Below are 13,463 nucleotides of genomic sequence, written 5' to 3'. Positions count from 1 at the left end.
ATATAAAAGAATTCAACTTGGATTGCAGACTATAACTCAGTAAGTTGACTTTGAACAGACAATAGTAACTTAACACAAAATAACATAGAGACAAAAAATAAGTTGGGAAGGCTTGGTGATAGCTAGTGTATCTTTGTTTTTCCTTCGTCTTGTTAGGGAGATGCTGCTTGAGGCGACATAGTCCTAGAAATCGGTCAAGACGGGTCGGATTTCCATGGGTTTTACACCGGTTAGAGTAGGGGCGGGTGCAATTTTGGCCCCGCAGATTAGGACTCGATTGGTGGTCGGATCAGGAGCAGAGTCAAATTTCCTCCATGGATATCCACAAAGTGCTCGAAAATGGAGTCACTAGTTGTTAGTTGGCCTAGCCCAATCAGAGACCAAAAATGTAGCTAACCCTCTAGTCAAAGCCATAGCCACCAGCAGCTCCCTGGCTCCCACCCGCATTGGCATCGACCGGGCTCCCGCCGCCTTGACTCATGTCAGCCCGCCGCTTCTCCTTGGCTCTCGCCGTCACTTGGGTCAAACATTCCAAACTCTACGAGTCCTCGTCGAGTTTCGGTTCTCATCGGGTTCAGTGCTAGAATGTTAGGTGATTCAGGTTCATATTAGGTGTCTTCTTGTTGCATCTGATCGTAACCCACCTGTTGTCATGGCCTAAGGCAACGAAAATGCACATATGAAGGATATGAGGGGTGTGGCATGTGGATATGAGAGCGTTGCCTACAGGATCTGAAGGAAGGCGAGTCAGAAGATTGGTGGATGTTGCATCGTTTTGGGGGAGAAAATGAAGTGACGAGGGCTACTGAATCCTTTTCTTTTTTTTTACTTTAAAAAAAAAACTCCTATATATGAAGCTAAACAACCTCTTATTAACTAGGCTCTTATAGATTATTGGTCAGAAGTCCTGCGGTAGAATAACAAATTGTGGATCATAGCTTCGAGAATCATAAAAACATGAATTCTACCGACTAAAATAGTAAAATCAGCCTTATCAATTTACTATCGTAAAATCGTAGATCGTACATAGGTCACTGGATCACAGATTCTCACGACCATGCTTTTGGTACACGCAACGCAACGCAACGCCATTACCAGAGTTGCAGGCGTGGAGGATCCCGCCCGCGGCCATCACCGTCCCCCACCTGCTCCGTGCTCCCCTCCCCCCCAATTCACCACCACGCCGGAGAAGAAACGCGAAAGAATAGGGAAGAAAAAAAAAAAAATTCAAATCCAAGTCGCCCACACCCAGCGACGAAAACGCTGCGACATTTCAAATCGAATCCATTGGAATCGAGCCAGCGCAAACCCCCGATCCCCTCGCCGCCTCCTCCGATTCGAACCCACGCGCTTCCCCAGCTCACCCCTCGCTGCAAATCTCGGCTCGATTTCGAGGCTAGGGTTTGGGAGGCTCCGGATCGCGGGGCCGCGGGCGCAGGCTAGGGTTTGGAATCGGGCGCTGCGGCTGCCAATTGGGGGTTCTGGATCGAGCTGCTCCTTTTCGGCTTGTCATGGTGGTGGGAGGAGGAGGGGAAAGGGGCGGCAGCGGCGGCGGGGGTGGTGGTGAGTGAGGTTGGCTGGTTCGGTTGGGGTTGAGGTCGGGGACGGGAGCGCCCGCCGGCCATGGTGCGCCTTCTCGGGCTGCGGAGCCTGAGCTTCGGGCCGGAGGAGTCGCCGCGGGAGATCACCACGTCATCCAGCGATGCGGCGCCGCCCGTCGGCAGCAGCGGCTGGCTCGTGCGCTTCTTCGACTCCGCCTTCTTCTGCGAGTGGATCGCCGTCAGCTACCTCTACAAGCACGACCACGCCGGCGTGCGCGACTACCTCTGCAACCGCATGTACACTCTCCCGCTGCCGGGGCTCGAGGCCTACCTCTTCCAGGTCTGCTACATGCTCGTCCATAAGCCCAGCCCGTCCCTCGACCGCTTTGTCATCGACACCTGTGCCAAGTCGCTCCGGATCGCGCTCAAGGTGCACTGGATCCTTGCTGCAGAGCTCGAGCTCGAGGACGCCGACGATTTGGATGGGATTGATAAGGTGCAAGAGCAGTGCCAGGTGGCGGCGACTGTTCAGGGTGAGTGGCCTCCTCTTGTCCGTCCTGCGCCGCCGTCCCCTGTTGCCAGTCCACGCAGCAACCCCATGCTCAGCAGGATACGCTCGTCCAAGCAGCGGTTGTTGTCCCTTGCCTCATCACCGTCACTTGGCTTGAGCCCCACAACCAGCGGGGGCAATGTGACTGCTGCCGAGGATGCTGTGGGTAGTGGAGGGAAGCAGCCAGCCACGCCGTCATCGGAGGATAACAAGCTGCTCAAGAGGTTGAGCATTGGGCCAAAGATGCGTGATGCGCTGCTCTTCAGACGGTCCGGAGAGAAGGATGAGGAGCAAGACCGAGATGGGTTCTTTAAAAGGTTTCTTAGGGACAGCAGAGACAAGGAGGAGGAGGATGGCGACAGGGAAGGATTTTTCAAAAGGTTACTTAAGGATAGCAGGGATAAGGAGAATGAGGAGGAAGAAGGGGACAAAGATGGTTTCTTCCGCAGATTGCTAAGGGACAGCAAGGATGAAGACATGGAGCTGACGCCGAGTTCAGAGGGTTTGTTGAAGCGACTCTTCCGTGATAAGGAAGACAGGCCGGGTGAGGATGATGAGAAGGAAGGCTTTTTTCGCAGGATATTCAAGAATGAGGAGAGGAGAGACAGCATGCATGGAAGGCATGGGGATGAGGAACGAGTGGGCAAGAGTCTGGAGGATGATGACAGAGAAGGTTTGTTCCGCAAGATTTTCAAAGATAAGAATGAGGAGAGGAAGGATGGAGGGCATCATAAGCAGGATGAGAGGGAAAGGGTTGGTTCAAACATAGAAGAGGACAAGAGAGATGGTTTTTTCCGGCAACTCTTCAAGGAGAAAAACGACGAGAAAAAGGAAGGTAGCACACCAAGCAAAAAAGAGGAAGATGAGAAAGGCCATAAGAATGCAGATGATGATAATTTTTTCCGCAGGCTTTTCAAGGATAAGAATGAAGAAAAGAAGGGAGTTGCTTATGACAAGAATGAGGATAATAAGTGTGAGGAAGGTGATAAGGAAAACTTTTTTCGCAAATTATTCAGGGATAAGCATGAGGAAAGGAGAAGTGAGGGTCCTGATAAAAATGATGATGATGGTAAGGGCACTAGTGGCATTGAAGAGGAGGATAATTCAGAGTTTTTGTCTTTCCGTAGGTTGTTTAGAGTGCACCCAGAAGATGCTAAGGGTGGACATATAGAAAGTAGTCAACCTAACAATCTCTCTGAGGGGAGCCCAGGATCAGAGAGCTTTTTTAAGAGGTTATTTCGAGATAGAGATCGCTCCCTTGAAGATTCTGAGCTTCTTGGCTCAAAAGCAGTGAAAGAGGCAAGTGATCTGCTCTTAACAATTCTTTTCTTCACTTTGAAAACTCCAGTGTTTGTATTATAGTAGTATGGTACATCATCATATTGGGCAATTACTGCTGCTGGCATATGCCAGAAATTTATTAATTACCTCATGGGGTAAGGTGACATTTTATGGTTAGCTGCTATAAACATCATATATGTTACCTTACCAGTTTGATGTTCTAGTGGTTGAATGGTGGGACTGACATGTTAATTTTATTGCAAATATGTTCAACAACAACAAAACCTTTAGTCCCATGCTAGTTGGGGTAGCTTAGAGATGAAACACAACAAGGGCTTCACAAATCAAAAAGGAAAGCAATATAGTATGTTACAAAGATGTTCCTATTATTATTTCCCTTCCATGTCATGGAAATATGTCAATTGTACAACTAGTCTTTCATTTGGTAAGGTAGCTAGGATCTCATAAGTTTGTCTCCATTTCGAAAACAGTGATGTTTCAAACTTTGTGATATCGTTGCATTATAATGCATATTGCTGTATCCATTTTCATCATGTTTCGGTATATATTCTCTAGAGAAAGGCTGTTGAGTGGTATCACATTGTATGTTGCAGAAACACCCTGATAGCACAGGAATCAATGGGAAGCCAAGTGGAAAACCACCTTTACCAAACAACGCGATAGCAGAACTTCGAAAAGGCTCTTACTATGCTTCGTTGGAGCTTGTTCAGTCCTTATGTGATACATCTTATGGCCTGGTAGACATATTTCCTATTGAAGATCGTAAGATTGCCCTCCGGGAGGTAGGTCGAATACATTATCTTGCAACTACATGGTTATTCACTTCATGGCTTTTCATGTCCTAGTTATTTCACATTCTAACTTGTCACATGGAACAATATCTTCTTCTATGTGGCAGTCTCTTATGGAGATCAATTCTCAGATTGCTTCTGCTGAGAAAAATGGAGGTAGTTTCTGCTATCTTATTCATGATATGGTGGATACTACTGCTATTCTTTATTTGTGCTCTATGTTTTTGTGATTTGTCTTGTGTGCATGAGATGCCCTTGTCCTAAGCCTTTCAATTCCTAAATTTTGGTGCTGCACTGCTGGTAAGATTACATTAGCATCTTCCATTGCAAGCTACTTGATATATCTGTACGGCCTGTGCCTTGCGATTTTATTTTATTCTGGCTTTAGTTTGTGTTCTGTTTCAACTTTCTTTATACACAAGTATTTCCTGCACCAAATTTAACATATTCTTGTAGGTTGGTATGTTTGTATGATTGTGGTTGATTGGGCAATGGTGAAAAATTACTTTAAGAATCATTAACGTAGAATAGCAAATTCAGTAGAATTGTTCATTCATGATTTTGGGTGCATGTGTTCCCGCCACTTTATGCTCCTTAATTACTAGTGTTGTTTGGTCTGTTGAACGTTATAAACACTTACCTGATCGTGATAGTATTGAATTATAGGCATTATGCAGCGAAATGTTGCATTTAGCCAATGTCTTGCGTGTTAAAAAAAGCACTCTCATGCTATTGGTTGCAGGTTTGATCCAACTTGTCTTTGTTTACCTTTAGTATCGCAGGTTTGGGTTAAGGATTCATCTGTATCAGCATACCGCATAGCATCAGCTAGAGAATGCCTTCCTGATATTTTTCTGTTTTCATCTATGCCTAGGAGTATGCTTTCCAATGGGAAAGGGCATATGTCGAGTGGTTCATATACCTGAAGATGAGTCTGTTCTTCTGAACTCTAGGGAAAAAGCTCCTTATCTTATATGCGTTGAAGTTTTAAAAGCAGAAGCACCAAGGTATGCAGGTTTTGCTATAGTTTGATGAGAGTTAATGGTTGAATCTTTAGTTATTTACCATAAACCTGGTATTCTTTTTGGTAGTAGCGTTTATATCTATTTATAAGCTTAAAGGTTCATAGTCCACAGGTTATTCTACAAGAAGGTTGTATCTGAATTGGTGGCCTTTGTCACATCATTTGTTACTGGGCCTTCTGTTAACATCTGTTGTTTTCTCTCTCCAGTCACTCTAAAGGATCATCAGATGCGCACAAGCTGTCAAAAGGCGGGATACCCTTGGCTAATGGAGATGTCCAGTTGCCCAAGCCACCTCCATGGGCATATCCTTTGTGGAGTCGGCATGAAACACAGAATTATGAAACAGACAGAACGCTGAAGTCTACCTCTCAGGTTATTGACCAAGCAATGGCTCAACTCTGGGAGGCCAAAATAAAATTTGTAAATGTTAGTTTCTCGATTGAGAAACTTGGTCGTTCAAGGAGCCTTGCGATTTCTGACACGGGGCGTAGGTTGCGACATGCTACAACAGATTCTCATGATCCTCCAGGAGATTCCCAGACGGTTGTTGATCAGCCTGTTGAATGGGTGAAGGTTACTTTATCTGCAGTTCCAGGAGTTAACATGGACGATGTAGATGACAATGAGCCCACACGGAAGAAGGACCATCGACGTGTCCCTAGTACAATTGCCATTGAGGAAGTCAAGGTGAGGCTGATGTATGAAGTTGATTTTCAATCCTTATATTTCATAAACAGCTTTGCATTCCTTCTCCAATTAATGCTCCTGCTCCACAGTTTGTGGTCATCGCAACATGCTCCTTCATGTTTAGGTTAATGCAGTTAGAAACATTTAAACATCCATAATTTGCTGTCATTGTAACATGCTCCTTTCATGTTTAGGATAATGCAGTTAGAAACATGCGATAACATCTAACTGACTGTTTGGATGCATTTATGGCTAATGCTTGTTGAATTATTTTCCTTGACTAGGCTGCAGCCTTAAAAGGAGAAGCACCACCTGGTCTTCCGCTAAAAGGAGTTGGGCAGAGCACCCAAAATTTAGATCCTAAGGTGAACAACTTACATTCTGATTTCTCTTTTACTTTTCTTTAAGTTAGTAACTCAAACTTTCCCATAGGCAACTGATGGTGGGGATCCTAAACCAACTGATGCTTTGGCTGGTGAGCTTTGGGCTGTCAAGAAGGAGAGAATACGGCGGTCTTCGGTTCATGGAAAATCACCTGGCTGGGACTTGCGTTCTGTAAGCAATTTTTTTTTATCATCATTAGATTTGCCCTTTTTCTTCTGTCTGAGCCTGGAAATTGGTGGCATGGAGGCTGTTTATTATGTGCATGCTTACCCTCTTCTTGGGGCTTGCAAAGATCATTTACCGCGTGGCATATGCGTGGCCATTACGCTTCATTAGGTGTAGGTAACTTTGCAAATGTAATATTAGTTTCTGATTTTGTTAGTCTTAACCAAATTAAAGTTAATTTTACTTTAGCACAAAATCTTGTAGTAACGTCTTACATTATCCAAATCATTTTGATGTGACAGACCTATCATTGATATGTAATATCAAGTTTCATATTTAACTTTGTATGAATTAAAGTGGTGCTGCCTATCTGTGGAGGATTGGCTCATGCTGCTTTGACTATTTAAAGGTTCTGATAATTTTTATAGGAATTAAGGAGAGTTGAATCTAGTGTGCATTCTAAATAGTGCGATCCTTTTTCTGCCCAAAGCAACAAATCGGGATCAATTCAAGTAATCTGTGAGTTTGTGTTTGGCGATGTCCCTTGTCATGCCTTAGGTTGAAAAGCCTGTTTGTTCTATAATGTTTTGGTTCTGAAACTTCTTCGGTTACTGCCATGCTTCTGAAACATCTTCTATTGTAGGTTATTGTCAAGAGTGGTGATGACTGCCGTCAGGAACACTTGGCTGTACAGCTTGTTGCACACTTCTATGGTGAAAACTAATTCTCAATCTTACCATGATTGTTATAATTTTGTTATATAGATTACGGAGATTCTCCTATTCGTATTGTGCCTGTTTTGTCCACCAGACACAATAGAAAGTATGCATTTGTCTTCAGTAACATCTTGAGAAAGTATGCATTTGATGTTCCTGTAGTTTGTTAGTTCTGCTATCAGGCATCTCAGTCCTTAAGTATTTAACTGTGCTATTATAAAATGTCGTGCATCTGTGAATTTTCAAAGTGCAGAAACCAAAATGTGTGCATATTTAACGATGTATGTAATCCTTATTCTTTATTAGGGAAAGCCATGACCACTGGGAAATAGCATGTCTGGATAGATGAATGTTTCTTGTACATAAAAATAGCAGCAGTTTCTTGGACATAATAGAAATAGTACTAGTCCCATGACACTTTATTGGGTTGTCATAGGTGTATTTGGAATGGAATCAACACAATGCGGTGTCAAAATTTTACGAATATCCTCTTTATTGTCTATAAATTGCATATCTATGAGATTTCAGAAGAACTATACCTATTAGTTTGCTTGAATCATGCCCTATTTCCATTTGTGTGTTAGGTTGCTGACTTCTGTTATTTCAAAAACTCCATTTAATGTCAGACATATATCAGGAAGCTGGTTTACCACTTTGGCTGCGGCCTTATGAAGTTATCGTCACTTCTGCTTATACAGCACTAATTGAGACTATCCCTGATACGGTGCTTATCTTCACAATAAAGTTAATGTCGTTTGGGTTTCTGCATTTGTCATGTATTTGATTGAACCACTCTTTTTACATTTTACTTCAGGCATCAATTCATTCCATCAAAAGTAGGTTTCCCGATGTCTCAAGTCTCCGAGACTATTATGTAGCTAAATATGAAGAAAACTCTCCAAATTTCATACTTGCGCAGGTGAGATACTGCATTTTGGGACAAGTAATCTATATCTATGTTCAAAGTATGTGCAGATCTATGCATTTGCTTCCTGTATGCAAAATTGTGACACGTTTAGGGTAACCATTATCAACATGACAACAGGTGCCCCTCATGTATCATGTTATATGTTCATCTTGGACATTGCAGTACTGCATGTCTTGGCAAAGAATGTTGTTAACCCCAAAGATGAAGCCCACGCATGTGAATACGCATATGCTGCGTGAAATCCTGGTAGTTGGCACCGTCAAAAATTACTGAGCACAGAGGAACTGAAATGGTGCCCGATGACATCTTGAAGGAGTAGTGATCGATGACAGCGAGAGCGCGAAGGAGTAGCAGTGGATGACGGTGAAAGCGCAAAAGTAGCAATGAGCAACAGCGAGAGCACAAAAGAGTAGTGCTGAGCGACAGTGAGAGCGAAAAAGAAAGGCGGCAGCTGCTGCAGTTTTTTTTTTTTGGAATTCGACTGGCTACACGGAAGAAACGCGTCAGCAAAAATAGATCACGCGGCGCGGGAGGTGGCCCAGCACGGGTGGCAAGCTGGCGTGGGGCGGCAGTAGGTGCTGGCCCGGTGCGGGAGGCAAGGTTGGTGTGGGGTGACGGCGGGATGGGCGAAGTTGAACCGGTGTAGAAGGCAACCTGATCCAGGTTGGTGGCGGGGCGGGCGGAGGAGGTGGCTCGGCGCGCGACGAGCATGGTGGGGCGGGCTGAGTTGTGCCTGGCGCAGTAGGAGAGGCAGCTGGATCCGCGGCTTGGTCGGTGCAGCGGTAGAGCGGGCTGAGGAGCTAGGGTGACGGTGAATTGGGCGGGGAAGCCGGAGTGGCGGTTGGACGGACGGAGCTACGGACGGCGATGGGGTGGACGCTGAGCCGGTGAGTAGATGAACGCCAACAGGAAGAGCGAGACGGGGTGGACTAGATCTAGATCGGGACAAGTTGTTGCATCCCTAAAAGAAAACGTAGTTCTAATACCATGTTAGGAATAACAACTTGTATTGGCTGGAGGCCATAGGCTAGTGTTACCGGGACACAGACACAGGTGTCGGAATCCGATTAGGATTCGGTTGTCTGATTCGACAAAGAAAATTTGGACATGTGAAATACAACTTAGAATCTGACACGGGTGTCGAAATCCGACTCGGATTCGGGGTGTTTGGTTTGGCAAAAAAATTTGGACACGGGTGTCCAGGTAACACTGCCATAGGCCAGTATATATGCATGTACAGGTGACAATATGCAAAGAACTCCTTATAACATGGGGATATTATACAGAAGGCAATATATATCTAACATTAATTTTGTGGATAAATTCTTAAATTGAGTACCTGCGAATTGGCAGTGATGAGCAGTTAACTACATGCATTATGCAGTCTTTTGAGATAATTGAAATGCAACTGCTTGAAAAAATTTCAGCAACATATCCAGTACTGTTGTCTGTTGTCTGAAGGCAGTATCTGTATTTTCTGTTTTTCACAGAGAAACTTTGTGGAAAGCATGGCAGGATATTCGATTCTATGCTACCTACTCCAGGTATTGAAATCAAATTCCTAATTTGTAATCGGTGCCATATTATAAAGTGGAAATAGAACTCGGTTACTGGTTTAGCCGCAGCCGAGAAATTTTGTTTCATTCATCTACATCTGTGATTCTTATTATTACTCTAGAGTATCGCTCAAATTCTAGGAACATTTTCCATTGTCTAGGTATTACTCTGTGGTGCTGAGAAGTTATTTTAGCCACCCTCTGTTCTGAAATTTGCTTTGTATGTGCTGTTGGCCTACTAGATTAATCTCTTTTTTTACTGTGACATGCTTTGCAGAAACATGTTTTATTATCAGCAGTCAAACAGGCATATAGCAAAAGAAGTGATCAAACATGTTTATAGACTGTTGCTAATTCAAAGTATAATAAAATGTGATTGAGATGATATTAGTGTGAATTGTTGATTGAAATGTTACTAGTACAAAAGTATATTGCAGCAAAAATTTTAAGGGACAGTCTCCAATGAGTTCTGTAGATTTTAGATTGCCAAATAAATTGCAAAACAAGTGGTCAAAAGTACAATCCATTGGTTGAATTGTGTTAGCTCTTGTTGAATGTTGCAATAGTTTTACTGGAATTGCTGCTGCGACATTCATCGTACTGTTGGTGCCTGGTACTTAGGAAATAAACTGCAATTCTGCGTTTTGGCATTCCCAAAGCAAGACAATTTGCTGATGATCACTTTTACCTTATTATGTAGAAAGAAAGTAAATCATAGACTTATATCCTTGTAATTTTCATTTCGTATCTTCAAGATGGTGTGCTAAGCACATGGCTGCTGCATTTGTTAATTTTGCAGGTCAAAGATCGCCACAATGGAAATCTTCTGATAGATGAGGAAGGACATATTATTCATATTGATTTTGGTTTCATGTTATCCAACTCTCCTGGAGGAGTAAATTTTGAGAGTGCACCATTTAAGCTGACAAGGGAGCTCCTTGAAGTATGACAGAAGCTTGTAACTTATTGCAGATAAGTTTTTAAATTGTAACCCTGAGAGGAGTCTAATTCTCTTTAAATTTTGTGGTTGTAACTTTTCTAGGTGATGGATTCTGACGCAGAGGGAACTCCCAGCGAGTTCTTTGACTACTTCAAGGTATTTGAATAATAAACTCTCTTGGTTGCTATGGTTTCTCCAATTCGTGCTGGCTTATATTTTAATTTGCGTTTCTTCAGGTGCTATGCATTCAAGGTTTCCTAACTTGTCGGAAGCACGCAGAGCGTATTATACTTCTTGTAGAGATGTTGCAGGTAACATTCTTAATCTAAATTTAGAGATTGTTGTTGCAAGAATGACATTAGATGTTGTTGCCTAACAGATGGTACACGGATATGGTTACCTGTATATGCCTTAACCCGACATGTTGTGATTTATACTAGTACAGAATTGTTGCAGTGGATCCTTTTTCCCAAGTCCTCTATATTGACCAAAGTTATCAACTGTTCTTTCTCAATCTTCATCCAATGAGAAGTCCAGTTATTTTATCTTCCAGTTATCTTGTTTTGGCCATGTAATGCAGTAATCCTTATGATGTACTACAGTGAAGTTATTCTGTTGCATTTAATGACCAGTTTTCTATATTGACGAGAATTTGCCACCTTTTTTGTATGTCATATATGTATCAATATATTTTACTACCTCTAGCGTAATGTCTGTTTTGAAGTTCCAGTGTACAGGCAAAATATCAAGGCCTCTAGTGTAAAGTCAAAACTGCAATTCCTGATATGTTCTTTACCTGTAATTATGTTGACTTAGCTTTTTCCGTAATCGGCATGTAGAAGCCACACTGACAAAAACTAGCTTACATGTATAAAAACTAAAGTGCTTCATTACCAGGATTCTGGCTTCCCATGCTTTAAAGGTGGCCCTCGCACTATACAAAATTTGAGGAAGAGATTCCACTTGAGTCTCACTGAAGAGGTTAGCCAACTAATTTTTGGTAGTCATCGATTTCAGACTGTGCTAACTATAGTCTTACGATGGTTGCAGCAATGTGTATCCCTTGTGCTCTCACTGATCAGTAGCAGCATGGATGCTTGGCGCACTCGGCAGTATGATTACTACCAGAGAGTATTGAATGGGATTTTATGATCCCCCCCCCCCTGTCAACAGGAGCAACAGACTCTTTCAGAAACCATTTTCCTTGTATCCTTGGGGCTGATCTATACTGGTACCTCCACCATAATTTCTGGGAGTGAACCAGGTAATTGAGTGTTGTGTTTTCCTGCGTATAGCTAATTTGCAGCCAACTATGGAAAACAGAGCGGTGCCTATTTCTCCCCCTCTGACAGAGTTGAGAAGTGTATAGTCATCGGCAGTTATCTAGTTTTAGTGGTTCATACTAGGAGGTTGCGACTGGTGAAGTTATTCGGTGTTTGGGAATTTGGATCCCGTGCTGCATTGGTGTACAGACAGTTGATTGACGTAGCTTGGACAGGATGTAAGAGAGGACCGAGCCATACATGAAGCAAACAAGTGTACATTATAGGCGTATGGGAGCCGGGGATCACTCAAGGGCAACAAATGTTGTGTCTGTGCAATTGTTGTCTCGATGTCATCTGGTTATCCCAATAGTACCAGAGTAGATGACGTGCTTGCTGCATTTGTAAATTACAATTACTGCAGTGCCCATACCATAGGAGCTTGTCCATTTTTTGGCCTTTTTCTTGTCCAGGAGAATTTGTATTTCTGTGGGTATCTGAAGTTATATCTAAGTGATAGATTGTTGCCTAGCGGTGTGATCTGTGTTCAAGTAATTTTCTGGCGTTTGCAAATTGAAATTCTGAATTTTATGTTGCGCTACATACATGGCAAAAGTACTTTATGGTATGTGATGAAGAGAAACAACTCCTGGAGCATTACTACAGTTGTGACCATGCTTTATGCGAAGAATTCTGTATTTCCGTCCTTTTTTTTTTTTTCAAAACAGGCTTCTACTTGTTCTCACTGATTTACAAATCCGGGCATAACAAAACTGGAGTAGTGGCATAAAACGGTTGGCCACTTGGCCTCGTACGCAGCTGGACCTGCCTACGAGCAGTTGCATGCAAGCGGCAGTGACATGGTCGCATGGAATGGGAGAAAACTGCGGCGTCTGTTGCGTTCTGAACTTCATTTTAGTGGGAAGGTGCTCACGCGTGTTGTTTGGGACAATGCAACCGTGGGCTTTTGCATGCATTTTTTGGTGTCTCCCGTATGTCGTATGGGACCGGGCAGATACGCCTTACTGATGTTCTGTCGCTTGACAAACATTTTGGCCTGCGTATATACGAGCTTAAGACGATATTGAATTTGGTTGTGACGCTATCATCTCACACACTTGGGTTACTTTTCAGCATCCACATCAGTGGCAGGTCCATCTGGAAAATTGCGATGTCTAACTGGCACTACTGCCTTTGTAAATCACATTGTATTTATTTTATTCATCTTTAAGCAAATTAGTGTGTAGTTTACACAAATTGACTCCACATGTAACCAGTACTGGTCCTGCCACTGGTTCACTACTCCTGAGCGAAGTGCGAATCCTACTCCTAGTAGTATTACGACTTCTTCCCCTCGTAGTACCAAGATAGTATTGGAGTAGGATATGAGTCATTTTTTCAACTAATTTTCAAATTTTGTGTCTCCATGTGTTCTTGATTCTAGCTGTACTTCTTTGTCTTCTCCTTCGTGCTGACCTTTATTAATCTCAATCTTCATTGCTTTTGATTCATCTTACCACTCAAAGAATGAAGCTTCCCTTGGTCCCTTGGTTCTTTTTTTTTTTTTGGAAGCCATTGGTCCCTTGGTTCTTGTTCTCGTTGGTGTTGCCTTTATG

The 13,463-nt window shown here is 43.1% G+C and overlaps 1 protein-coding gene across 5 annotated transcripts; it reads left to right on the top strand.

The window, feature by feature from the left end:
- Nucleotides 1-1,073: 1,073 nt before the first annotated feature.
- Nucleotides 1,074-12,378, top strand: LOC133900639 (phosphatidylinositol 4-kinase beta 1-like). Of its 5 annotated transcripts, XM_062341833.1 has the most exons (16): nt 1,075-3,390; nt 3,987-4,175; nt 4,292-4,340; nt 5,059-5,191; nt 5,416-5,896; nt 6,181-6,261; nt 6,329-6,451; nt 7,089-7,158; nt 7,788-7,885; nt 7,976-8,080; nt 9,580-9,633; nt 10,445-10,588; nt 10,688-10,741; nt 10,822-10,896; nt 11,483-11,566; nt 11,636-12,378. In XM_062341833.1, the coding sequence occupies exons 1-16, from the start codon at nt 1,624-1,626 to the stop codon at nt 11,735-11,737; spliced, it is 3,609 nt and encodes a 1,202-aa protein (XP_062197817.1). In that variant the 5' UTR covers nt 1,075-1,623; the 3' UTR covers nt 11,738-12,378. The 5 variants fall into 5 exon arrangements, 3 of the variants coding, with proteins under 3 accessions (XP_062197818.1, XP_062197819.1, XP_062197817.1); XM_062341834.1 differs by lacking the exons at nt 11,483-11,566; nt 11,636-12,378 and adding an exon at nt 10,965-11,462 and having other exon boundaries at nt 1,074-3,390; XR_009906572.1 differs by lacking the exons at nt 7,788-7,885; nt 7,976-8,080; nt 10,822-10,896; nt 11,483-11,566; nt 11,636-12,378 and having other exon boundaries at nt 1,074-3,390.
- The last annotated feature ends 1,085 nt before the right edge of the window (nt 12,379-13,463 follow it).

Source organism: Phragmites australis, chromosome 19, assembly GCF_958298935.1.
Source record: "Phragmites australis chromosome 19, lpPhrAust1.1, whole genome shotgun sequence".
Lineage (NCBI taxonomy): Eukaryota > Viridiplantae > Streptophyta > Magnoliopsida > Poales > Poaceae > Phragmites > Phragmites australis.
The sequence above is the reverse complement of the archived record's forward strand: the minus strand, read 5'-3'. Positions and strand labels throughout refer to the sequence as shown.